This window comes from Podarcis muralis, chromosome 7, assembly GCF_964188315.1.
Source record: "Podarcis muralis chromosome 7, rPodMur119.hap1.1, whole genome shotgun sequence".
NCBI classification, from domain to species: Eukaryota; Metazoa; Chordata; class Lepidosauria; order Squamata; family Lacertidae; genus Podarcis; species Podarcis muralis.
Window position 1 is genome coordinate 83,247,647 of NC_135661.1, and position 26,258 is coordinate 83,273,904.

At 48.1% G+C, this 26,258-nt stretch overlaps 1 protein-coding gene across 1 annotated transcript; it reads right to left on the reverse strand.

Moving 5' to 3' along the window:
• Window positions 1-7,655: 7,655 nt before the first annotated feature.
• On the reverse strand, window positions 7,656-25,214 carry DMAC2 (distal membrane arm assembly component 2). The gene is made up of 6 exons (XM_028742174.2): window positions 25,069-25,214; window positions 20,459-20,649; window positions 18,255-18,335; window positions 15,375-15,502; window positions 11,736-11,898; window positions 7,656-8,189 (listed from the first exon to the last, which is right to left on the reverse strand). The coding sequence occupies exons 1-6, from the start codon at window positions 25,105-25,107 to the stop codon at window positions 7,970-7,972; spliced, it is 822 nt and encodes a 273-aa protein (XP_028598007.2). The 5' UTR covers window positions 25,108-25,214; the 3' UTR covers window positions 7,656-7,969.
• Window positions 25,215-26,258: the final 1,044 nt, after the last annotated feature.

Consider the following 26,258-nt stretch of genomic DNA (forward strand, 5'->3'; position numbering starts at 1 on the left):
TTTTTACCTGGTGTTAGCTGCCCTGAGCCCGGTCTTGGCTGGGGAGGGCAGTGTATAAATATAATTTATTATTATTATTAAGATCGTGACACATTTTGGTCCCGTGTGCATGAAAGCAAGTTGGGGCTGTCCCACGGAAGATGGAGGAAGATGGTTTTTCTCCTGCTCTGGAGGCCAGGACTCAAACCAATGGATCCAAGATGCAAGAAAGGAAGTTCCAGCTAAACATCAGGAAGAACCTTCTGACAGTAAGAGCTGTTCGACGGTGGAACAGACTCCCTCGGGAAAGTTGTGGACTTTCCTTCCTTGGAGGTTTTTAAGCAGAGGTTGCACGGCCATCTGTCATGGGTGCTTTAGTTGAGATTCCTGCATTTCAGGGGGTTGGACCAGATGACCCTCAGAGACCCTGCCAGCTCTATGATTCTATGATCAAATGCAAAAGAAAGAAGAAATAATTAACACGTCTCTAAACCCCACAGCTGGACGCGGGTGGCGCTGTGGGTAAAACCTCAGCGCCTAGGACTTGCCGATCGCATGGTCGGCGGTTCGAATCCCCGCGGCGGGGTGCGCTCCCGCCATTCGGTCCCAGCGCCTGCCAACCTAGCAGTTCGAAAGCACCCCCGGGTGCAAGTAGATAAATAGGGACCGCTTACCAGCGGGAAGGTAAACGGTGTTTCTGTGTGCTGCGCTGGCTCGCCAGATGCAGCTTTGTCACGCTGGCCACGTGACCCGGAAGTGTCTCCAGACAGCGCTGGCTCCCGGCCTATAGAGTGAGATGAGCGCACAACCCTAGAGTCTGGCAAGACTGGCCCGTACGGGCAGGGGTACCTTTACCTTTACCTTAAACCCCACAGCTAATTCTCCCCTGGTCTCCTCGCTGGCCCAAGTAGGACCAATTCAGCCAGCTAGCCCTGGGGATTGATTTTTGATTTTTGAATTTACTGTTATTCATGTTTTTATACTGTATTTTATGCTGCTTTTATAATTAAGTGTTTTAAAGTGTTTTAAATTTATTGTTTGCCGCCCTGAGCCCGGTTTTTGAACCTGGAAGGGCGGGGTATAATAGTAATAATAATAATTTATTATTTATATCCCGCCCATCTGGCTGAGTTTCCCCAGCCACTCTGGGCGGCTTCCAATCAAGTGTTAAAAACAATACAGCATTAAATATTAAAAACTTCCCTAAACAGGGCTGCCTTCAGATGTCTTTTAAAAAGATGATAGCTGCTTATTTCCTTCACATCTGAAGGGAGGGCGTTCCACAGGGCGGGCGCCACTACCGAGAAGGCCCTAAAAATAAATAAAAATGTATGATTATTATTATTTATTATAAACCTGAGGCTCCTGTTGAGCCTGAGACCCTGCCCAAATGGCCCTCCTTCTTCCCACGTCTGGTTGATTCAAAATGTGGTGGAGCCAATCACTGGGCGTAAGGTTGTCATCTTTGGTCGGGCAAAATACGGGACAGGTCAGGCAAAAGAAAGGACAGGCTGGAAGGTGGGGATTGGGGGGCACACACTCGCATGACACCAAATCCGTCCCCCACTTTGCGGAGGGGGGGTTCCCCACATATGACCTCCAGGGGGCGAGGGAGGGAGAGAATGCCACTCCTTTCTGTTTCTCTGTATTGTCACCCGTGTCAGGCCAGGCTCTTCATGAGCCACAACGGCTGTTTTGGGCCGGCCAATCTCAAAAACGGGAAATATGGTGTCGCGTTTGAGGTCCAAATGGGACAAGGGACACTTTCGTCCAAAAACCGGGGCGATCCCATTTTTTCTAGGGACGGGTGGCAACCCGAATGGGTGGGGCCCTTCTGCTGGGTGGGGACTCTGAAGTCCTGCCTTGATGGTAAAAAGGTAAAGGACCCCTGGATGGTTAAGTCCAGTCAAAGGCGACTCTGGGGTTGCGGTGCTCATCTTGCTGTGGCGTTTGTCCACAGATAGCTTTCCGGGTCATGTGGCCAGCAGGACTAAACCGCTTCTGGTGCAATAGGACACCGTGACGGAAACCAGAGCATTTGGAAACGCCGTTTACCTTCCCGTCACAGTGGTATCTATTTATCTACTTGCACTGGTGTGCTTTCGAACTGCTAGGTTGGCAGGAGCTGGGACAAAGCAACGGGAGCTCACCCCGTCGCGGGGATTCGAACCACCAACCTTCTGATTGGCAAGCCCAAGAGGCTCGGTGGTTTAGACCACAGCCCAGCACCCATCCCACGTGGCCAGACGCAGCAGCAGGAATGTCTGATCATGGAGGGGGCAAGGAAAAACCACCCTGCACAAACACATATATGCAAAAAAGCAGCTTTAGGGAAAATGCTATCTTGGGCTCGAAAGAACCCCCACAAGCCGGGAGCCCTGTCTAAGCAAACAGCTCTATCTCTTCCGTGGGAGGACAAACCAGGCTGAGGGAGAAGGAGTTGAGGCGCATAGATGTCAAGGGAGAAACATGCTTTGCTCCAGGCCTGAGTCACATTTTCGTGCGACAGCAAGCACAAAGAACGCGAGGAGGCGATAAGGCGAGTTTGCAACTGTATTGGGGGGGGGGGGGGGACACCAGCGGTTAAAAATAAAATGGTGTGACAATCCTGCGCCTGCTCGTTCCATAAGAGGTAAGAGGAAAGGGAGCAGACCTCAAGTTGGGCAGAGAGAGGCAGAAGTTTCCCCCTCGTTTATGGCGGCCTTGTTGACACGCAGAGGGTTGTTGCCTCCAGCTAAGGTCTCGTCCGTGCGGTCGTTTAATGAAGACAGAGAACTTCCTGTGACTTGCCTTTGCTCTATTGTCTGGATTTTCTCATACCAAGGCTACTCTGAAAACGGAGAGGCCTGGGTAGGAAGAAACCCAGACTGAAGGAGGGTAGGAGTGCGGACAGCAGAATGAACGGAGGTACTGAAAGCTTGCTCTCCACAAGGCTAGACACACACGCCCACGCGCGCGTCTATGCAGGCTCAGGCTTTAGGCTTCAGACTCGCCAAAGCCTGAGTTCAGGGTCTAGCTCAGTTGGCAGAGCATGAGACTCTTAATCTTAGGGTTCTGGGTTCGAGTCCCATGTTGGGCAAAAGATTTCTGCATTGCCGGGGGTTGCACTAGATGACCCTCAGGGTCCCTTGCATGCATGGGAGCCACCTCCCAGGGGCCATAGGTGTTATGTACTGAAGTTCTCACCCTGGGCCAGCAGGGGGGTACTGTAGCTAGTTATGCAAATAAGGGATCGAAAGTGACGTTCAGTGATTGGATAGTTTTAGAAAGTTGATACAGTTACGTTGTACTGGAGCTCTATATAAGCAGGCTGACTGAACCCTTCAGTTCAGTTCTGTCCTGGCCTGTAAATAAACAAGAGCTGTTGGAAGAATTGCTGTGTCATCTGATATGTTCACCCACAACTTAACAGTAGGGGCTTCAGCCCCCACAATAGAAGATTTGAGGGGGCAGGGCCCCCACAAAGTTGATGGGCATTCCCCTTCAAATGGTGTATGTGCACTGCCTCATGCGATCGATTATGTGGGGCGAGGGCAACGATATTTTGTTATTCAATTTGTGTAATGGTTCTAGGGGTTCCTCGTTCGTAAGCCGGTGCAAACACCTGGCTGGGTTGCCTGAGTGAACCTTTTCTGTCCGGACAGCCACTCTCCCATGGCTGTCTCAATCGCTGGCAGAATCCGTCAGTGGGCGTTTCTTAAACTTCTTCCAGCAAAGAAGCTATTTGACGCCTAGTCTCCTCCTCCTCTCTCTGCGCGAAAGCCTTCTGCGCAAGGAGGGCGTAGGCAGCGGAGGACCTCTACTCTCCCCGCTGGTCCCCGGCAAGGAGTCATGGGACCGCCTCGCCGCTTCCCCCATCTGCCCCGCTTCTCCACTGGTGCTACGCTGATTCTCTTCCCCAGAAGATGGGCTGCCTCTCCCACTCCCGGGACGCTCTCTGGGATCCCTCTGGATTTTGCTCTCTCCCTCCGGCACTGATGGCAGTTCCCTGACAATTTGGCACCCCTGATTCCAAGTCTACAATTCTATGATTCAGTAACCGGTCACAGGGCAAGCTGGGTTTTCGTTAGGGTTCTCAGGAGGTCTCCGAGGCCAAACCCAAGACCCGGAGATGAGGCAAGCAAGGAACCACATTGCACATTCTGTTCTGCTACTACTGACGTCACTCACAGTCACATTTCTCAGCCCTCTCTGGGCCTTTTACAATGGATCCATTGGGTCATTAATGGCCCATGGCAAACAGGAAGCACAGACTAAAGAGAGCAAGAGAGGCCCGGTCTGAAATTTAATTTAAATGCTGTAATGGCTTTTCATGGGAGGGAGGGGCAGAGAAGTTGGCCACTGTGGATTAATCATCACAAGTTAGAAACAAACGCTCAGCAAGAAGGAAGCCAATGGGAATGGACTTTTTTCTGACAAATACTGGAAAGCCAAGGGCGTTGGACACGCACGATGCACAGTACTGTATTTCTGGTACAGCACTGGGATGAACAGAAGGCAACAGAAGACACACACACACACACTGCCATGCTTCACAGAGGAAATTAACTCCAGTGGCTGAGAGCCTGCGCAGGAAACGATGGCGGGAGATCTCGCTTCTGGAAATCGCTGGCGGGCTTAGATCAGAAAAAAGACTTCACTTGTGTGTCGGGAACAGTAGGAGAAACAGGCAGTGCAAGGCAAGCTTTGCTGTGTTAGGATAAGGAGGAGGCAAACCTTTGTTGAAATAACTCGAGAACTGGGACCCTTTTCACCCAGGGCGCCATATTCCCTTTCAGGGGCGGGGCCATGTCAGGGGTGGGCGGGGCCAGGGGCAAAAGCAGGCGGGGCAAAAACAGGGGTGCACTGGGGTAACCTTTTGTAATATGGCACCCTGTGTGAGGCCAAAATTTGGCACCCCAAAATGGATCTTCTCAATTTTGTGCCCCCTGCTCAGTGCCGGGGGGGGGGGGGAAACAACACTTCCTGCACCGCTCTAAACGCTTGACTTTTGACCTTTGTGCAGGAAGACCGGCTGGTGAAGAAGACAGGGTGTCTCCCCCTCCTGCCACAGCAAGCTCTCCTCCTGCTGGTCTCCCAGGACCAGAAGAGGGCTGAAATGAGAGGATCAAAATCAGGCACACCGGCATAGTCTCAGATTGCTTGGGAAGGACCTGGGGAGGAGACTTAGGCAGCTAAGGGAAGGCCTTCAGTCTCCACAAGTGCCACAGGACCTGCCGAGAAGAGTTGCTGTGCTCAGTAGGCCTAGCACTTCTGCGCAGACCTTGTTTCTCCTAATAGAGAGTTCACTTATCCTGTGTGATTTATTACTGATCCACTCCTGACACAAAAACACTCTGCTGCTGGTGGGGCCTATTTCGCTCCTGAAGCCCAAGGTTCCCTGTTCTTGCTTTAGAATTGCCAATACATGGGTGGCGCTGTGGTCTAAACCACAGAGCCTAGGGCTTGCCGATCAGAAGGTTGGCAGTTCGAATCCCTGTAATGGGGTGAGCTCCCGTTGCTCGGTCCCTGCTCCTGCCCACCTAGCAGTTCGAAAGGATGTCAAAGTGCAAGTAGATAAATAGGTACAGCTCCGGCGGGAAGGTAAATGGCGTTTCCGTGTGCTGCTCTGGTTCGCCAGAAGCGGTTCAGTCATGCTGGCCACATGACCCGGAAGCTGTACGCCGGCTCCCTCGGCCAGCAAAGCGAGATGAGCGCCGCAACCCCAGAGTCGTCCGCGACTGGACCTAACGGTCAGGGGTCCCTTTACCTTTTTCCTGGCAGCCGCACCGGAAGTTGGCAGGAAAGTCCAATGCCATCTGCTAGACCCCTGGCCTTCAATTGGCAGGTTGCGGCCTGATCCCAGGTGGGTTGCAGCAGGAGCGTGGCCACTGTGCAGGTATAAGGCAAAAAGGTTCAGAAAACGGGTTCCCAAATGCATATTCAGGTTAAAAGCCTCCCTGTCTCTTCAAGTGCACTTGGGCATCCAGCAGGCAAGTCAATACTTCTTGTATCCAAGAACCCTTTCAACACTGGAGTGCGTAAGGCCTGCTTTAAATGATTTATAGAAACCTCCACTCCGCATTAAATCGTGCGGCATTTAGCCAACAGGGAGAAAGCATCTTCCTTGTCTGCCGCTGCTGCAACAAGGCCTCTTCTGTGAGTCTGCAAATCCCGCAGGCCTGCCGCCACCGCAAGGCTTGTTTCTACTTGCAAAAATATCGCTGTGTTTTCGTCAACAGCCTGCCAACCGCACAGCTCAGGTGCTCAGCATCTGGGGCTCTAAGGCCGAGCGCCATCAACAAGAGGCAAACTGGCAGACGTGCCGTAAGGGGGCAAATGGCGGGTGGTGCCTCTGGCAACGGGTGCAAGCGACGGATTTGAGCGCAGTCAGAAAACAAACAAAGCTGTGAGGATGAGCAGGACCAGCAAGCGAGGATGTGTACACAATGCTGCACAGGAGGACAAAACAGGAAACAAAGTCCCTTTCTTCTTCTTCTTCGCCACGCAAACTGTATTCCTGACACAGATTCAACAAGGCCGCCTTCCAAAGTCAGTGTGGACACCAGAGGGATGCTTGTGATGCCACTTTCATTGTTACCGGACATCTCCAGTTCATTTTGGACACAGCCACGTTGCAGGACCCCCTTCCAATGTCAGAAAGGCTTAGTGGAGCCTCCCTCTTCAAAGGCAGTCTACCTCTAAATGCCAGGTGCTGAGAGATGATGGGGAAGGCTGGTTGCCTTTATGCTCTGCATTTTGGGGCAGGTTGGTGTGTTAGAAATAGCATGCCATAATAAGTCAGCCTCGCATCCTGGTGCCCATCAGACATTTCAGATTGCAATAACACCATCAGTCCAAACCAGCACAACAGCTGTTGTCCAAAACATCTAGAACAGCACCAGTTGGAGAAGGATGCAATAGATCAATTAACTGAACTATTGGTTGCTAGGGGCCTGAAAGTTCAGGTAAAAGGTAGAGGGACCCCTGACAATTAAGTCCAGGCGCGGATGACTCTGGGGTTGCGGAGCTCATCTTGCTTTATTGGCCGAGGGAGCCGGCGTACAGCTTCCGGGTCAAGTGGCCAGCATGACTAAGCCGCTTCTGGCGAACCAGAGCAGCGCACGGAAACGCCGTTTACCGTTTACGGAGCGGTACCTATTTATCTACTTGCACTTTGAGGCGCTTTCGAACTGCTAGGTTGGCAGGAGCAGGGACCGAGCAACGGGAGCTCACCCACTCGCGGTGATTTGAATCGCCGACCTTCTGATTGGCAAGTCCTAGGCTCTGTGGTCACTTCAGTGCTGCTAACACAGCCGTTTGACTTCACCCCCGGAGGCGTACTCCATTGTCTCTTGAGACAGACAGGTGCCTGCAACAACAACTCTGGTTCTGGTGTGCTCACCAAACTACAGTGGTACCTCGGGTTAAGTACTTAATTCGTTCCAGAGGTCCGTTCTTAACCTGAAACTGTTCTTAACCTGAAGCACCACTTTAGCTAATGGGGCCTCCTGCTGCTGCCGCACCACCAGAGCACGATTTTTGTTCTCATCCTGAAGCAAAGTTCTTAACCCGAGGTACTATTTCTGGGTTAGCGGAGTCTGTAACCTGAAGCGTATGTAACCTGAAGCATATGTAACCCGAGGTACCACTGTATTTTGAAAAGGGAACAATAAAAGCTCAGAGGTACACACTGCCAAAATATGGAGGGTCTGTTTATTATGTGGAGGAACATAAGGAAGGTGAAATAACCATAGGGCAGGCATTCTTTAGAACAAGGGTGGGGAAACTGTGTGGTTGGACCCCAAGTCCCATCATGCCTCAACACCAACCAAGCTGGCCAGGGCTGATGGGAGTTGGAGTCCAGCAACACCTCGAGGGATACAGATTCCCCATCTCTGCTTCAGAGCAACCGCATCTTTTGTTGTCTTTGTGTCACCTTTGGGGGAACGCTCCGATTTGCTTGGGGGGTGGGTGGGGGGAAGAGTCTCTGAGACACGGCCCTCCCCATTTAAATGGAGACTTCTCTCTTTTCCTGGCTTCCAGCACCTCCCTGGTGCTCCTCCTCTATTTCGCCTCTGTGTTTGTCAGAGTCCAAGGGCAGGCCCACCCCCTCGGGATAGTTCATCCCCACAATGTGGCACTGAGGCAGCATCTCCTCCAGCAGGATCCGAACCAGTTCTTTGTGGCGGACGGAGGGCAGGTCAGAGACATCCAAGAACCTGAGATTCCTGAAAGGACAAGAGAGGGAGGGTTCATATAGCCATTTGCACAGCCTCCTGCCCATGATCACTTTGCACATTCTTACCAATAGAGAGCAAAAAAAAGCAAGGATGGCTTTCAAGCCCTATACAGCCTAGGACCCTCGTACCTATGGGACCGCCTCTCCTGGTATGTCCCACGGAGGAACTTACGGTCTTCAGACAAAAACATCCTGAAGGTCCCAGGCCACAGAGAAGTTAGGCTGGCCTCAACTAGAGCCAGGGCTTTTTTCGGCTGTGGCTCCAATCTGGTGGGGCTTGACATCTTTCCACAGGGCCTGCAAGACAGAGCTGTTCCACCAGGCCTTTGGTCAGGGCACAGCCTGACTCCCTCCTTTGACAATCTTCACAGAACTTTAGCCTAATTTGTCCAGGGCAGCTGGCCTGCTCTTGAGAGTCCCATGGACTGCAAGAAGATCAAACCTGTCCATTCTTAAGGAAATCAGCCCTGAGTGCTCACTGGAAGGACAGATCCTGAAGCTGAGGCTCCAATACTTTGGCCACCTCATGAGAAGAGAAGACTCCCTGGAAAAGACCCTGATGTTGGGAAAGATGGAGGGCACAAGGAGAAGGGGACAACAGAGGACGAGGTGGTTGGACAGTGTTCTCGAAGCTACCAGCATGAGTTTGACCAAACTGCGGGAGGCAGTGGAAGACAGGAGTGCCTGGTGTGCTCTGGTCCAGGGGGTCACGAAGAGTCAGACATGACTAAATGACTCAACAATAACAACAACACTCGACGGTAGATTAAACACCCAAAGCCTTAATGGATTAATCAGGGCGGGGGGGGGTTAATGAGGGCTCTGGTGTGTGGCCAATTAATCAGTTGCAGCAATCAGTTAACCGCATCTTGGTTGAGTAAAACAGTGCCCCCAATTAGCTGAGCCAAATACTAATTTAGCCTTTATGAAAACTAATCTTACCCCTTATGCAAGACGGCAAATGTAATCTTAGAACAGAACGGCAAGGCCTCCTCTAAGCCGTGACACACACACATCATGTCTCAATGCAAGGACGTCGTTTCTTTCAAAATACGGGTGCAGAAGAGTGTTTACGGTTATGAACCATGATCAAATGCTTTGTTTCCTGGTTCACCGTAGGCTAGGTAGAGGGGTAATATCCGGGATAAACCCTTTTATGATATTACATCCTTGAATATCCTTCAGTGTGATTTCAACAAAGTTATGTGATTTATTTATTTTTGCTATTGTGTTTTTCTTGGGTTGAAAGCCACTTCAGTACTTTCTGCAGCGAGAAGAGAAATATAAATTTCGTAAACAGAAGCCTAAACCAGGGACTCGCACTCAGGGACTAAATACAGAATCCCTTGAGATGCTTCCTGGGTCGTGACAGGTCTTCTACCAGTGCTGCTCCATCGCTCTTCCTCAGATGATGTTCATTAGCTGCAATAAGTCCTATGAGTGCCTCTCATGTGGCTGGATGGACAGGGGTGTTGCAGAAATGTCTATTTTGTGAATGACTGGAATGTAGCCCTGTTGTGCAAAGGCAAAAGCCCCATCTGCTACCCTAGCCACTTTTTCCCTCTGCCCCCACCCATAAGGGGGGACGCGGGTGGCGCTGTGGTCTAAAACACTGAGCCTCATGGGCTTGCTTGCCGATTGGAAGGTTGGTGGTTCAAATCCCCGTGACGGGGTGAGCTCCCGTTGCTCGGTCCCTGCTCCTGCCAACCTAGCAGTTCAAAAGCACGTCAAAGTGCAAGTAGATAAATAGGTACCGCTCCGGCGGGAAGGTAAACGGCATTTCCGTGGGCTGGTCTGGTTCGCCAGAAGCGGCTTAGTCATGCTGGCCATATGACCCGGAAGCTGTACGCCAGCTCCCTCGGCAAATAAATCGAGATGAGTGCCACAATTCCAGAGTCGGCCACGACTGGACCTAATGGTCAGGGATCCCTTTACCTTTACCACCCATAAGGACATGTGTCCACTGGGCTGAAGAAGAACTGCCCACTCCCATTTAAAAAAAAATACTAGAGGCAAATTTAACCAATCAACCCAAGGTTCATTTAGCTAGTCCTGCTTTTAATTTGCGGGGCTTCAGGTTAATTTACATGATCCACCCCCATGCACTTTTTTTTAGACTGCTTTGTGTTTACTCTGATTATATTTTTTAAAAATACGTTTTTTGTATTTTCTACTGTATTACTTGTTTGGTCCTTGTAAATGGCTTTGGGACTTACGAGCAACGCAGAAATTCAACAAACCAGATCGGCTAGCTTTCTGGAGTATTACTAAAACAGAGAATTATGAAGGTTGCGAAGATACAGTGCCTCTGAATGTGGAGGTTCCATTTAGCAGTGATGGCTGACAACCCTCGGCAGCTTGGCTGCTCCATAAACGTTGCTTAATCCTTTAAAAAATAAATAAATGAATAAACAAATACCCAAGCTGGTGGAATTCTAGTGGCAGGGAATTCCATAAGCTAATGGCAGGTTGTGGGGAGAAACGTTTCCTTTTCTCAGTCCTGAAGTTCCTGCCATTCAGCATCACGGGGCAGTCCTGAAGAGCCGGCCCGAAACAACCGAAAGGGGAAATCACCTTTGGAAAACAGGCGACGCCGTGGGTGGCAGAGAGCCTAAAGGAACAGCTCATCTGCAACGGCCACACCCTGTCCTGACTCAGGGTTGCAAATCAAGGAAGATGCTCCATGACCTGAACCTCTTCCAGATTGTCCTGATTCCCTAGTTGTCTCTGCCTGACTCACAGCAGCTTTAATAATAAATAATAATAATAATTTTTTATTTATATCCCGCCTGCCCCAGCCGAAGCCGGGCTCAGAGCAGCCAACAACAATAAAAGCGACACAGTTCACATAAAATCACAATCAATCATTTGAAATGAATTCTAAAATCAATTCTATTCTAAAATCAATTCAAAATCAAATTAATGGCAACCATTGGGCTAGGGTGCTATGAGGATTACAGAAGGAGGGGGTCAGGCTGTGCCTTGGCCAAAGGCCTGATGGAACATCTCTGTCTAGCAGGCCCTGTGGAAAGATGTCAAGCCCCGCAGGGCCCTAGTCTCTTGTGACAGAGCGTTCCACCAGATCGGGGCCACAGCCGAAAAAGCCCTGGCTATGGTTGAGAACAGCCTAACCTCCCTGTGGCTCAGGACCTCCAAGGTGTTTTTGTCCTTGGGTATGTCCATGGGACATACCAGGAGAGGCGGTTCCGTAGGTACGAGGGTCCTAGGCAGTATAGGGATTTAAAGGTTAAAACCTTTAAAGTGCTTCCCTCGCCTTTCGGTCCACGTGGTTTAGATCGGGGACCGGCAAACCTTCCAAATGCTTCCGGACTACAACTCCCATCATCCTTTGCAACTCTTGGGAACTGTAGTCCAACAACTCCTGGAAGGATACTGCTTCTCCATCTGTAACCTCTGGACTGGACCTCTGACTTTGTACCTGGATTCTGCTCTCAGGCAAGAGTTCCCTGGAGACTCCTAGCCCCTGCTTGCTAGGCAACGCGACTCGGACCCCCTTTGACTGACTGGTACTCACTCGAGCTGGTGGAGGCAGGCCAGCCCCCTCTCCGTGACCTGCGGGCACCCAGCCAGCGAAAGCTCCTGCAGGGTGTCTGCAAAGTTGTGAAGGCGGCTCAGACTCCAGTCGTCGATGTAGGGGCACCTGCTGAGGTCCAGCTGCTTCAGGTTTCTTTGGTTAACTGCGGGAGGGAGGACGGGGAAGGAAAGCAGGTTTGTAAACTGGCTGCAGCCAATCTGCATCTAGCCCAACTCCCATGCAATGCCTGCCGGCATGTAACATGGTCCAGACAGGTGTGTGTTCACTGCTAAAAAGAGATACTGTATTTTTGCTCTATAAGACTCACTTTTTCCCTCCTAAAAGGTATGGGGAAATGTGTGTGCGTCTTATGGAGCGAATGCAGGCTGCGCAGCTATCCCAGAAGCCAGAACAGCAAGAGGGGTTGCTGCTTTCACTGCACAGCGATCCCTCTTGCTGTTCTGGCTTCTGAGATTCAGAATATTTTTTTTTCTTGTTTTCCTCCTCCAAAAACTATGTGCGTCTTGTGGTCTGGTGTGTCTTATAGAGCGAAAAATACGGTACATATCAGAACTCTGCAACACTATTATGATCATGTATTTATTTATACCCTGCCATTTTCTCTGACAGGGACTTAAAAGTAAAAACATAGCAGCTCTGTAGCACCTAACAAATTTATTGTGGAGGGGCGGTGAGGGGGAGGGAATAAGTGTTGCCCAGAGCCCAATTCTATCAGATGCATGATAGATATTTGATGAGACATTGCCGTTTCCTTTCCTACGCCACCCCTCCACCCACATAATAATTTATAATAATAATAATTTATTATTTATACCCCGCCCATCTGGCTGGGCTTCCCCAGCCACTGTGGGTGGCTTCCAACAAAATATTAAAATACAGTAATGCATCAAACATTAAAAGCTTCCCTAAACAGGGCTGCCTTCAGATGTCTTCTAAAAGTCTGGTAGTTGTTGTTCTCTTTGACATCTGGTGGGAGGGCGTTCCACAGGGCGGGTGCCACTACCGAAAAGGCCCTCTGTCTGGTTCCCTGTAACTTGGCCTCTCACAGTGAGGGAACTACCAGAAGGCCCTCGGAGCTGCAGCTCAGTGTACATATGATTGTGTATCAGGGCAGCTGTCTACCAGCTCCATCTAGTATGCTGGCTGAGACCCTGCCTGCCTGCACACTGTCTTGCCAGAGCGGTACATGCTCTGGTTATCTCCCACTTGGACTACTGCGATGTGCTCTACGTGGGGCTGCCTTTGAAGGTGACTCGGAAACCACAACTAATCCAGGATGTGGCTGCCAGACTGGTGACTGGGAGCGGCCGCCGGGACCTTATAACACCAGTCCTACTGGATCTTCACTGGCTCCCAGGATGTTTCCGAGCACAATTCAAAGTGATGGTGCTGACTTTTAAAGCCCTAAATGACCTCAACCTGAAGGAGCATCTCGATCCCCATCGTCCAGCCCTCACACTGAGATCCAGCTCTGAGTGGTTGTTCCTTCACTGCAAGATGTGAAGCTGCATCTGTAGTGGCACCCGCCTTGTGGAACGCCCTCCCATCAGATGTCAAGGAGATAAAGAACTACAAAACTTTAGGAAGAAATCCGAAGGCAGCCTTGTTCAGGGAATTTTTTTAACATTTGATATTTTGTTATGTTTCTATGAAACCACTGACCCCCTGCTGGTGAGGCTTGCTCACCTCCCGGTAAAGCAAAAACTCGATCTTCTCCTGTTAGGCAAAGACCACAAGACAACCCAGATTGTCGCCAGATTCTGCGCACAGATCTATAGGCACAGATCATCCCCTGAATCTGGTTTGTTAAGAAAATTCCCAAACCCGGATCCACGGGTGACTTTGGGTCATTTCTCTAAGGTAGTCTATTTTAAAGTTTTTATGTGTTTATATGCCTATCACACTTTTAAACTTAAAATCCATTGTTGTGTATTGTTTTAAATGTTTCGTTTTGCTATTGGGATTGTAGTTTGTGTTTTCTCAAGCTGGTCTCTGACCGTAATAAATTTCATGTTTCATGTATGTTTCTGTATGTTGGAAGCCACCCAGAGTAGCTGGGGAAACTCAGCCAGTAGGGTGGGGTATCGATAATAAAATTATTACTGGTATTATTGAATTTTCCTGTTAGAAAGCAACTATCATACAAAGCTATGTTGCGACTGCACTTAGAATACCCTGTGTGGTTCTGATCAACCTCGCCTGAAAAACTCGCCCTGCTTGTGCCCTGCTAAGGGGTTTGGCTGGTGCAAACGGGACGAATAATGCCAACGTACAACTCTAATTGTGTCACTTCAAAAAGGAGATTGCAGAGTTGGAAAAGGTTCAGAAAAGCGCAACCGGGAATAATCAAGGAAGATGGAACAATTTCCCTAGGAGGAAAGTTTGCAGCGCCAGGGACTTCTCAGTTTGGAGAAACGGCGAGGCGACACAACAGAAGTTTATAAAACTACACGTGGCCTGGAAAAAGTGTGTAGGGGGAAAGTTTTGCTCCCTCTCTCTGCTGCACTAAAACAAGAACTTGTGGCTGCATTTTTGAAGATCCAGGACAGCTAAAAAGGAAGGGCTTCTTCCTGCAGCGCTTTTCCAGAGCTCACTGAGAAGAGGGACCGATTGTTAAATCACTCTGTGAAGTGTAGCTCTGTGAGGAGAATGGCATCTCCTTACTACTCTCAGCACCCTTAACAAACTACAGCTCCCAGAATTCTTTGGGGGGAACCATGGCTGCTTAAAGTGGTGTAAGAGTACAGTGGTACCTCGGGTTACATACGCTTCAGGTTACAGACTCCGCTAACCCAGACATAGTGCTTCAGGTTAAGAACTTTGCTTCAGGATGAGAACAGAAACCGTGCTCCGGCGGCACGGCAGCAGCAGGAGGCCCCATTAGCTAAAGTGGTGCTTCAGGTTAAGAACAGTTTCAGGTTAAGTATGGACCTCCGGAATGAATTAAGTACCGTATTTTTCACTCTATAAGACGCACCAGACCACAAGACGCACCTAGTTTTTGGAGGAGGAAAACAAGAAAAAAAATATTCTGAATCTCAGAAGCCAGAACAGCAAGAGGGATCGCTGCGCAGTGAAAGCAGCAAACCCTCTTGCTGTTCTGGCTTCTGGGATAGCTGCGCAGCCTGCATTCGCTCCATAAGATGCACACACATTTCCCCTTACTTTTTAGGAGGAAAAAAGTTAGTCTTATAGAGCAAAAAATACGGTACTTAACCCGAGGTACCACTGTACATTTAATGTATTGTGCAGATGGGGCCCAGGAGAAAGTGGTAAGATCAGTAAGGGGAAGGGATGTCCTAGGAGAGAGGGACAGAGGAGGCCCAGATTCCTTATCTTCTGTGATGACCCCTTTAGCTACTTTTTTTAAAAGGCTACGAAGATGTGGGGGATTTAACTAAAATTGGGGGATTCGGGGGGGGGGAGGCTTGCAGATTTCATTAACAGCCCCCTGTCTTCTCCCCCTATAATTTAACAACTGCTTGAAACTGCTGTGGGGGTAGGAGGACAGATACATTTGAACCCAGAGCCTCCAGCTGCCTATTCCTGCAGCGAGGACAACACAGGTCCGTCCACCTGAAAGCCCTCTGGACACTCAAAAGCACAACGTCTTATTACCCAGGTTATCCAGGCCTTCGTAGTTAATGATGGAGCCGCTGAGGTTGGCTCCTTCCAAGCAGGTGTCTTTATCTTGTAGGAAAACCAAGCCGCCCTTCTGGTCCTCCCATTCCGTTTTGCCCCGGAGCCTGAAACAAAAACCATGTTGCTTTGTTAAAACCCGTTCTTGTAGGTGGTTCTCTCACAGGGCAGCTTCAGCAAAAGGCAGGAAGCAGATGGCGTGTGTGCGCAAGGGGTGTAAAACTGGCAGGATTATTCAGATAATCCTATGGGACCGCCTCTCCTGGTATGTCCCACGGAGGACCTTATGGTCTTCAAACAAAAACATCTCGGAGGTCCCGGGCCACAGGGAGGTTAGGCTGGCCTCAACCAGAGCCAGGGCTTTTTCGGCTGTGGCCCCAATCTGGTGAAACGCTCTGTCACAAGAGACTAGGGCCCTACGGGACTTGACATCTTTCCGCAGGGCCTGCAAGACAGAGCTGTTCCACCAGGCCTTTGGCCAAGGCACAGTCTGACCCCCTCCTTCGGTAATCCTCACAGAACTCTAGCCCAATGGTTGCCATTAATTTGACTCTGAATTGATTTTAGAATTGAATTGATTTTACAATGTATTTCAATTAATTGATTGTGATTTTATGTAAATTGTGTTATTTTTACTGTTAGCTGCTCTGAGCCCAGCTTCAGCTGGGGAGGGCAGGATATAAATAACAACTTCTTCTTCTTCTTCTTCTTCTTCTTCTTCTTCTTCTTCTTCTTTATTATTTATTTCAGAATCTGGCTTTTTCTCTCTACAGAATTTGGGTGCTGGCGTTTTTTGTAAGACCGTTCTTAGGTTCGGACGCTTAACAGGTTCTAATTTTGAGAGAAGCTCAGAGAACGATGGCAAGGGAAAAGGGCCTTTTCTGGTCCCCATTATGGCATGTTCTACCCAGTGAGTTCCACCTGGCTCCTTAGCAGGTAAAGGTAAAGGGACCCCTGACTGTTAGGTCTAGTTGTGGCCGACTCTGGGGTTGTGGCGCTCATCTCGCTTTATTGGCTGAGGGAGCCGGTGTACAGCTTCCGGGTCATATGGCCAGCAGGACTAAGCCACTTCTGGTGAACCAGAGCAGCACACAGAAACGCCATTTACCTCCCCGCCGGAGCAGTACCTATTTATCTACTTGCACTTTGACGTGCTTTTGAACTGCTAGGTTGGCAGGAGCTGGGACCAAACAACGGGAGCTCACCCCGTCGTGGGGATTCGAACCACCAACCTTCTGATCGGCAAGCCCTGGGCTCTGTGGTTTAGACCACAGCGCCACCTGCTCTATCCAGGCATGCTCTACCTAGTGATTTCCACCTGGCTCCTTGGCAGGTAGCACCAGGTAAAAACCTAACCTTTTCTCAGAGGTCTTTGACTGCCTTAGGCAATAGGGTTTGCTGTTAGCTGTGCTGCCAAGTTTTTCTGCTACTGATATGGAGGCTTCCTTTGTGCATTTTTTTTAATCGCATGTGTTTTTATGCAAATACGCTTCTACTGCAACATATTTTTACCAGTTAATATCCAACTGAAGCCAGAACTCTTTCTTTTAGGGCTAATGGGCATACAATTAGAAAAGGATTATGGACAATTAGGTACTCCAATATATGATTACTGCAATGAGACTACAACACGCAAAAAGATGGAAAGACCCACTATAGAATAATGGCTTATAAAATTATTGGACTTGGCTGAGATGGCTAAGCTAACATGTTTAATTAGAGAAAAATCACTACTAACGTTTGTTAAGGATTGAAAATTTCTTAGGGACTTTCTGTCTGAAAGAGAAAATGAACTTGTAATATCTGGATTTTAAGATTTAAAAATAATTCTGGTTTATAGAAGAGAGAATGGTTGGATCTTAAAAAATAAAAATCATATGTAGCTGCAGAAAGTCAGAACTCTTTTTCTACTCTATCTTTCATTAGTTTTTTCTTTCTTTTCTTTTTCTCTTGCTTTCTCTTCTTTAGATTTCTCCTTTTCTGGTACTTCCTTCTTTCTGACTTTGCTCTTTTTTATCTCTGTTTTATCTCAGCATATTATATAAAAAGATACTTTACAATGGGTATGTATTTCTGTATACAGTGGTGCCTCGCAAGACGAAATTAATTCGTTCCGCGAGTTTTGTCGTCTTGCGATTTTTTTCGTCTTGTGAAGCACGGTGTCGGGAAAGTTTTGGAAAAGCTTCAAAAATCACCAAAGTCTTTAAAAACCTCAAAAAAGGCTACCACACCGCGTTGTATGAGTTGCTCCTCGAAGTCAAGTCGCAACTGTATTAACGGTGTTAAGAAAAAGGAAACAAACTTGCAAGACGTTTCCGTCTTGCGAAGCAAGCCCATAGGCGAAATCGTCTTGCGAAGCAGCTCAAAAAACAAAAAACCCTTTTGTCTAGCGAGTTTTTTGTCTTGCGAGGCATTCGTCTTGCGAGGTACCACTGTATCTCTGAATAAGTATCAATAAATAAAATTTATTCATTGATAAATTTATTGAACAACAAAAAAGGGCAACGTATTTTTACCTATGCTTTGAAATACATTGTATGTATTTCTGTATAACAAGCTCAGCAAACAATAGCTACGTTTGTTTAAAAGCCTTTTCTCTCTCCTTTTCTGAGGGGTTTCTAGAGATTGTTTTAAATGCACGAGTGACTGGGATCAGCAAAATGGCTCCCACAGAAAACTGGCAGAACAAGCCGCCCTCCCAGTTTTATTCTAGCTGCCCTGGGCTATAAAACTGGAAAGAACATCAAAGAAAACACCAAGAGGGAATCTATAGAGGCCCTCAGGGGATCAAGAGTCTCTGAGAAGATCCTCAGGTAACTCCCACAATGCACTGCTTTGGCCGGAGCACGTTTGACATACCTAATGCTTCCCTTCAAAGCCAGGACAAAGACGGCAGCTGCGATATTTTCCCCGAAATAGTTCTTCGCCTGGATGTTGTACCTGAGGGTCAAGTTGGGACATGTTAGTCATTCAAATCACTTGTAACCTGCTCTTTGTCGTTCACCCGATCCCACAGCAAGGAACATTAAAGGAGGGCATTAGAACAAAACAAACAAACGTGGTCTAAAGCTACTCTGAGGCAGTAGGAAGCTTACTTTATGACGCTCATTTTTCAATCCCTCTTTCCTTTCCAACTTTGCCTCCATCTTCCTCCGCACTGAGCTCTACAAGGGCAGCACTGAGACGTAAGCAAGGTTGGAAACTCTGATATACAGTGGTACCTCAGGTTACAGACGCTTCAGGTTACAGACTCCGCTAACCCAGAAATAGTGCTTCAGGTTAAGAACTTTGCTTCAGAATGAGAACAGAAATTGTGCTCCGGCGGCGCGGCAGCAGCAGGAGGCCCCATTAGCTAAAGTGGTTAAGAACCGTTTCAGGTTAAGTACGGACCTCCAGAACGAATTAAGTACTTAACCTAAGGTACAGTCATACCTCTTGTTACGTTTGCTTCAGGTTGCGCGTTTTCAGGTTGCGTCCTGCAGCGACCCTGAAGTACCAGAAAGGGTTATTTCTGACTTTCGCCGCTCGTGCATGCGCGCAAAATGACATCACGCGCATGCGCAGAAGCAGTGAATCGCAACCCGCGCAGACGCGGGTAGCGTTCTGCTCATGTTGCGAACGGAGCTCCAGAACAGATCCCATTCGCAACCAGAGGTACCACTGTATAAGCTAGGGGCCAAATGGCTCCTTAAACCGGGGTTACAGTTACCAAAACGGAACGCCTGGTTCCCATTCTGGGGTCGAGCATCAGATTTGTTCAATACAGTACGACTTTTCGGTTCCTGAAATCCATTCTGATTGTGCAGCTGAAGTATCACAGATAGAATTCTACAGGATGTGTGTGTGAAAACAGTCCCGATTCAAGGATCCCCAGGCAGGCTGTCGGACTACAACTCCCATCATCCCTTCCCTTTGCCCATGTCGGCTGGGGCTGGTGGGAGCTGGGAGCCCAGCAATGCCTGGAGGGTCACCTCTGGTCTAGAAACTGTTGGAGGAACTGGACATGGAGGAAGGGGTTAATTTCCTTCATGGCAAAACCACCCCATGTAGGAGGTAAGGCAACATGTGCAAGGTCAGCAAAGCCAGTTGCTATATAGGCGCCATTGCCATAAGTGATTAAGGCATATCAGCTCATTAGTCAGTCAGCGAGTCTGTCTGTGAGCTGGAGTCTGTTACGCCTTAATTGCTGGAGCAACAGAAATACTTTGTGCTTGTATATATCTGTAATTTGCACGGAGGCTGTGTTCCAAGGCAACGTGTGTGTTGGCGTGATGTGCTTCACCCTGCCCCCTTCTGGGGCCGAAAATGGTGCCCGCATCTGTGGTCACACACATGCCATAATAATAATAATAATAATAATAATAATAATAATAATAATAATAATACTTTTATTTATACCCCGCCCTTCCCAGCCAAGGCTGGGCTCATGGCGGCTAACAAACAATAATAAAAACAAGTTGATTGAAATACAACTTTAAAACAAGGTTAAATACAACATTAAAACATTAAAATACAGTCTCATCACAGGAGGAGAAAGGAAAAAAAGAAAGAGGGGGAATCAAATTGATTCCAAGCCAAAGGCCAGGCGGAACAACTCTGTCTTACAGGCCCTGCGGAAAGAAATCAGATCCTGCAGGGCCCTGGTCTCATGAGACAGAGCGTTCCACCAGGCCGGAGCCAGTGTTGAAAAGGCCCTGGCCCTGGTTGAGGCTAATCTAACTTCCGCAGGGCCCGGGACCTGTAGGGTGTTGCTATTTATGGACCTTAAGGTCCTCCGTGGGGCATACCAGGAGAGACCTTGAATGTGCGTAAGTGGGGAGTTACACACTTGAATGTGCGTAAGTGGGGAGTTGCCTGTATCTGCAAAGCCTACAAACTGTACATATACATCAGCATCCGGAACTGTATTACTGAAGCCTTATCTTCTGCAGCTGTAAACTGTCTTGGACCTTAAGCTGCCTCTGTGTGGTGACTGGAACTGGGGACAACTTCTGCCACGTGGGTCTCTCACCTCAGATTCCCAACAGAAACATTCCTGAAAAACACGAGGCAGGGGCATATACCTGTTTTTCCTTTGTGCGTTCCATAGCCTTAGCCTCTTGCCAAAGTCTACAATGGTTTCGATGTCATAGAAGCGGTCGCAGAGGTACTGGAGAAACTTGCTTTTCACGGGACCTGGAGTGGGGAAAGTTGACTTGCTCCTATACCGGAGGCTGGTGTAGCATAATGAGACGAAGCCTCTGCTGTGCTGGAACTGGAGAAAGAACAAAACAGGGGTTAGCGATGGGGGAGAGAGAGAGAGTTATTTGGAAAGGAAGGCACATTTTGTCGAAATATTGCAGTTTCCTTGTGTCATTCCTTCTTGCACCTCCAATGGGAGGTTGGAAATGTAACGTGACCATTTCCCACATTAACACAATAAATCCTTTTTAGAGCACCATTCTTCCACTTTTTCAGGTCCAGTCGCTTGTTAACTCATTCTGCAATATAACTCTCCCGCATAATTTTTGGCACTTATATATTCTGCTCTATATATGCTGGTGGGGTCTAATTCCTATCTAGGGCTGGACTATACGTGGTTTTCAACAACGCAATATATCACCAGCTAAACATTGCGATATACAGTGGTATCTCGGGTTACATACGCTTCAGGTTACAGACTCTGCTAACCCAGAAATAGTACCTCGGGTTAAGAACTTTGCTTCAGGATAAGAACAGAAATCTTGCTCCGGTGGCGCAGCAGCAGTGGGAGGCCCTATTAGCTAAAGTGGTACCTCAGGTTAAGAACGGTTTCAGGTTAAGAATGGACCTCCGGAATGAATTAAGTACTTAACCCAAGGTACCACTGTACTGATATATCACAAAGTCTGAAATAAGGTTTTCCCGCATTGTGATTTTTGCATAGCGCGCGCGCGCACACACACACACACACACACACACACCATGATTCGCACTATATCACCATGTCAAATATTATGAAACAGATATCACAATATGGACTTCAAACTGCTTTGGTATGATCTATCACCCAGCCCTTGGAAAAGACCCTGATGTTGGGAAAGATGGAGGGCACAAGGAGAAGGGGACGACAGAGGACGAGATGGTTGGACAGTGTTCTCGAAGCTACAAACATGAGTCTGACCAAACTGCGGGAGGCAGTGGAAGACAGGAGTGCCTGGCGTGCTCTGGTCCAGGGGGTCACGAAGAGTCGGACACGACTAAACAACAACATCTCCCAGCCCTACTGCCATCATCCCTGGCCATTGCTCACGTTGGCTGGGGCTGATAGGAGCTGGAGTCTAACAACATCTGGAGAGCCTCTTCCCTACTTTTTTAACCATGTACATTGGAATCTTGGTTCTCGAACTTAATCTGTTCCAGAAGTTCGTTTGACTCCTGAAACCGAAAACCAAGGCACGGCTTCTGATTGGCTGCAGGAGATTACATATATGTATTTACGCTTACTTCTATCAATGTTCAACTGTTTTTTAATGAGTGGTTTTTTCCACTTATGTTTAATTGGTTCTTATTTTTATATGTAAGCTGCCTTGAGTTCCATCAGGGGGAAAAGGCAGGGCAGGTATGTATGTATGTATGAATAAATAAATATCTTTGTATGATCCAGCAGAGCTCTTGTGCTGGTCTCCAGTCTATTTAGATCTGCTGCCCCCCCCCTTATCCTTTCTTTGCCTCCTTCTACACCCACCCACAGAAATATGCCACAATTCCCATTTTATATGCACAAGCAACAGTTGGTCCTCCTGGTGAGCCCATATTGTTTCACCATATTGATTCAGATCTGGAGCTCTTACATCCAGATCTGTCAAACTAAGGTTGCTAAACTGGCCAGACTAAAAAAAGAAAAAGAACTTCGTGGCAAGTGAACATCCCCATCTGCTAATGTCTGCAGACAACACGCTGCTCATAAGAGACAAAACCCAGGAAGGAATTGGCAATCCCATCCGCAATCCAAGGTGCCAAATAGATGTATTAAGGGCTCAATTGCAGAGAAACAGGAAAGGAAATGTTAAAGAAGGAAACCAACAAACCACATTTCTTCCCAGCTCATCCAGCTGACAACCAAATCAATCACAAGCCAGGGAAAATAAAAGTCCTGTTTACAAGTTGCCCTCTGGCACAGCAGCAAGGCTGGCTGCATCCGCTTCAAAAAATCTCAGACTAGTTAAGCAATTAGGACATTGCCTTATGAATCACGGGAGGGAAATTGCACAGCAGCAGTTTCAGAGTTACCTCTCACACTTTCTTCCTGTGCAGCCATAAGAACAAAAGAGAAAGCCAACTGGATTGGAACGTGTAGTCCATCTAGGTCAGGCATCCCCAACCTTTGGCCCTCCAGATGTTTTGGACTACAATTCCCATCATCCTGGACCACTGGTCCTGTTAGCAAGGGATCATGGGAGTTGTAGGCCAAAACATCTGGAGGGCTGCAGGTTGGGGGTGCCTGATCTAGGTTAATGTTCTATTTTTAACAGCAAGCAACCAGATTCCTCTGGATATTTGCAGAGGTGAGACCTCTGCTGTGCTGCTGTGCTGCTCTCCCCTCTGGCACAGTGAGCAAGGGAAGTCTCCTGTTCACATCTCCCCTCATGAACTCACTTCACAACAATCCGCTATAACCCTCTTCAGACATTTTGGGTGAACTCAAAAGATGGAGAATGGGCAGGAACATGCACACAAACCTTACAACCAACCGTGCACCTAAGTTTTGTTTTGGCTCCGCTTCTGTTGGCACTTACTACCTGAGTCTGCCATTAGAGGCAGAAATATTTTAATTTAACCAATTAATTACACGTAGAGGATTAGCAGAACAAGCTTAACACTGTCTACTCAGATGCAAGCTCCATTAAATTCTACCGGGCTTAAAGGTAAAGGTAAAGGGACCCCTGACCATTAGGTCCAGTCGTGACCGACTCTGAGGTTGCACGCTCATCTTGCTCTATAGGCCGAGGGAGCCAACACTTGTCCACAGACAGCTTCCAGGCCATGTGGCCAGCATGACTAAGCCGCTTCTGGCAAACCAGAGCAGCGCATGGAAACGCCGTTAACTTTCCCGCCACAGCGATACCTATTTATCTACTTGCACTTTTGACGTGCGTTTGAACTGCTAGGTTGGCAGGAGCAGGGACCGAGCAACGGGAGCTCACCCCATCGTGGGGATTCGAACCGCCGACCTTCTGATCGGCAAGTCCTAGGCTCTGTGGTTTAACCCACAGCGCCACCCGCGTTCCATCTACTGGGCTTACTCTCAGCTAAATGGGATTAGGCTGCAATCCTAACCGTGCTTTCCTGGGAGCACGCCCCACTAAATTCAGCAGGGTTTACACTGGAGTAGACATAGCCAGGACTGACCTGTAAACCCTTTTAATTAGTGCACAACCCTGGGTAAGGTCAGAAATCCAGCAGGTAATTGGTTTCCTGGCAAGGAGACAACAGAGAAGGCAAAAACTCCTTCTACACATTTTCTGTCTGTCATGCAGTTGCTAACAGCACAAGAGCCCTGCCAGGCAGAAACAGCAACCCAACATTATAAAATTACATATTACAAAGGCTGTACAGAATAGAATAGTCAAAACACAGAAGCAGCATCTTTTGTTGATGTATAGCACCACCAGCTGGTCGCACAGCAAACACTGTTTTTGGAATCCACATTACAGTGGTACCTCGGGTTAAGAACTTAATTCGTTCCAGAGGTCCGTTCTTAACCTGAAACTGTTCTTAACCTGAGGTACCACTTTAGCTAAGGGGGCCTCCCGCTGCCGCCGCGTGATTTCTGTTCTCATCCTGAAGCAAAGTTCTTAACCCGAGGTACTATTTCTGGGTTAGCAGAGTCTGTAACCTGAATCGTCTGTAACCTGAAGCATCTGTACCACTGTAATGAAAACAAGTGCAAACCCAGGGAGCTGTAGGTGTTTCAGTTTAGCCAAAACAAAATAAAGACTAGACACTTATGAACTTGGCTACTCAGAAACCAATGCACATTTCTCTATTATATAAGATGCTGGGATGGGAGAATGTGCTGCTGACATCTTCCTAGCAAGGCTCCTGTGCTTTTAGCAGTAGCAGGTGTCAGGCAAAAATGCTACAGGTGAAACTATCCCCTAGCAGAGAGATGCAGTAATGGGGCAAGTTTCCAGCTACTAAATTATCTCTTTTGTCACAGCTGTTAAAGAACAGCAGCTCTGGTATAATAAGAAGTTGGCAACCATGGTAACCAAAGTAGCTACGAGCACTCATCATCTTCCCCCAGGAGATGCAAAGAGTGATGCCGGTTCCCACTTTTTTAAGTCTTGCCGCTGATAAACTCCTCCAAATGGAACCTTTGCTTGCGAAGAAATTAAACAGTAGGAATAAGCGCCCCTTGCTTAATTTCTGTCTGCCAAGTTGCTGCTAACGGCGCGGGCGAAGAGCCCGTAGAAAAGGTGACAACCGGGCAGAGCAGAGATTAGCCTGGGGGGGGGGGGGAGGAAACATCCATTTCCCCAGCAGCCACATGGAAAGCAGCAACAACAGCACATTCTCTTCTCCATACCGGCCATGTGATAGTAAACACTTCCTCGCTTCCGACTCCCCACCCCCGGTCCTTCCAGCTCCGCTGCAAACATGGCCAAGACAAGATTGGAAAAAAACCATGCACCTCCACCAGGTCACTTACCAACATGGGCGCAGCCATCTTGGACAAGTCATGTGACATTCGGTACGGGCACTTGAAGGAGGGCGGAATGCCGTCTAGGCTCCAGTTCCAATGCTACTGAGCATGCGCCCTATATTCTGGGCATGCTCAAAGGCGGCAAATGAAGTCTCCGGTCGATATCTTGCCCTTACCTGGAATTGGAGATGTATTTACTCTATTTGTTCTCAAGGCGGAGGAGACGAGCTCCTTTTAAGGAAAGAGGGCAAGAGCTGTCCAAATCGATGTGGTGCTATCAGATAAAATTCATTTGACCAGGTGTTGAGTATGTAAAGGCTCCTTCCCTGGTTGACAACAAGACAAGGTTTTACTGGCTTAGCCAGGGTTTCATTCTTTTGACCAGGTGCCACGACAGGAAGATTGAAAACCAGGCTGGACATTCATATGTCGTTTTCGACACTGATTTATCTAATTTCTGCAAGATCGTGGTGATTTAAATAAAGAATGAGGTTTTGGAAATGTCTGCAAATGTCCCAAGGGATTGTTGTTAACAAAGATTGTTTTAAAAGTGCCTCTTAGAAGCACTCTGCATGTGATCAGAGGCACTGTATGGTGCAAGTTGGTGTAATAAAAGGAAGGCATTCAGCACATGCTCACAAGCAAAACCTGCATTGAGTTTCTGGTTCCTCCAGGTCAGAGTGAGAAATACTATTACCATCCCCACCATTTGTTAAGGGTTAAGGGGTGATATGATAGCCATGTTCAAATATATAAAAGGATGTCATATAGAGGAGGGAGAAAGGTTGTTTTTGTGCTGCTCCAGAGAAGCGGACACGGAGCAATGGATCCAAACTACAAGAAAGAAGATTCCACCTAAACCTTAGGAAGAACTTCCTGACAGTAAGAGCTGTTCAACAGTGGAATTTGCTGCCAAGGAGTGTGGTGGAGTCTCCGTCTGGAGGTCTTTAAGCAGAGGATTGACAACCATATGTCAGGAGTGCTCTGATGGTGTTTCCTGCTTGGCAGGGGGTTGGACTCGATGGCCCTTGTGGTCTATCCCAACTCTATGATTCAATGATTTCCTCTATCTATCATTAATTTTTCTGTTTTACAATTTAGAATGCTCATTTAAACATCCTTGAAATATCAATGACTTCCCTTCTCTTTCCATAGTTCATTTTGCACATCATAAATCCCTGCATATTTTACAAAAG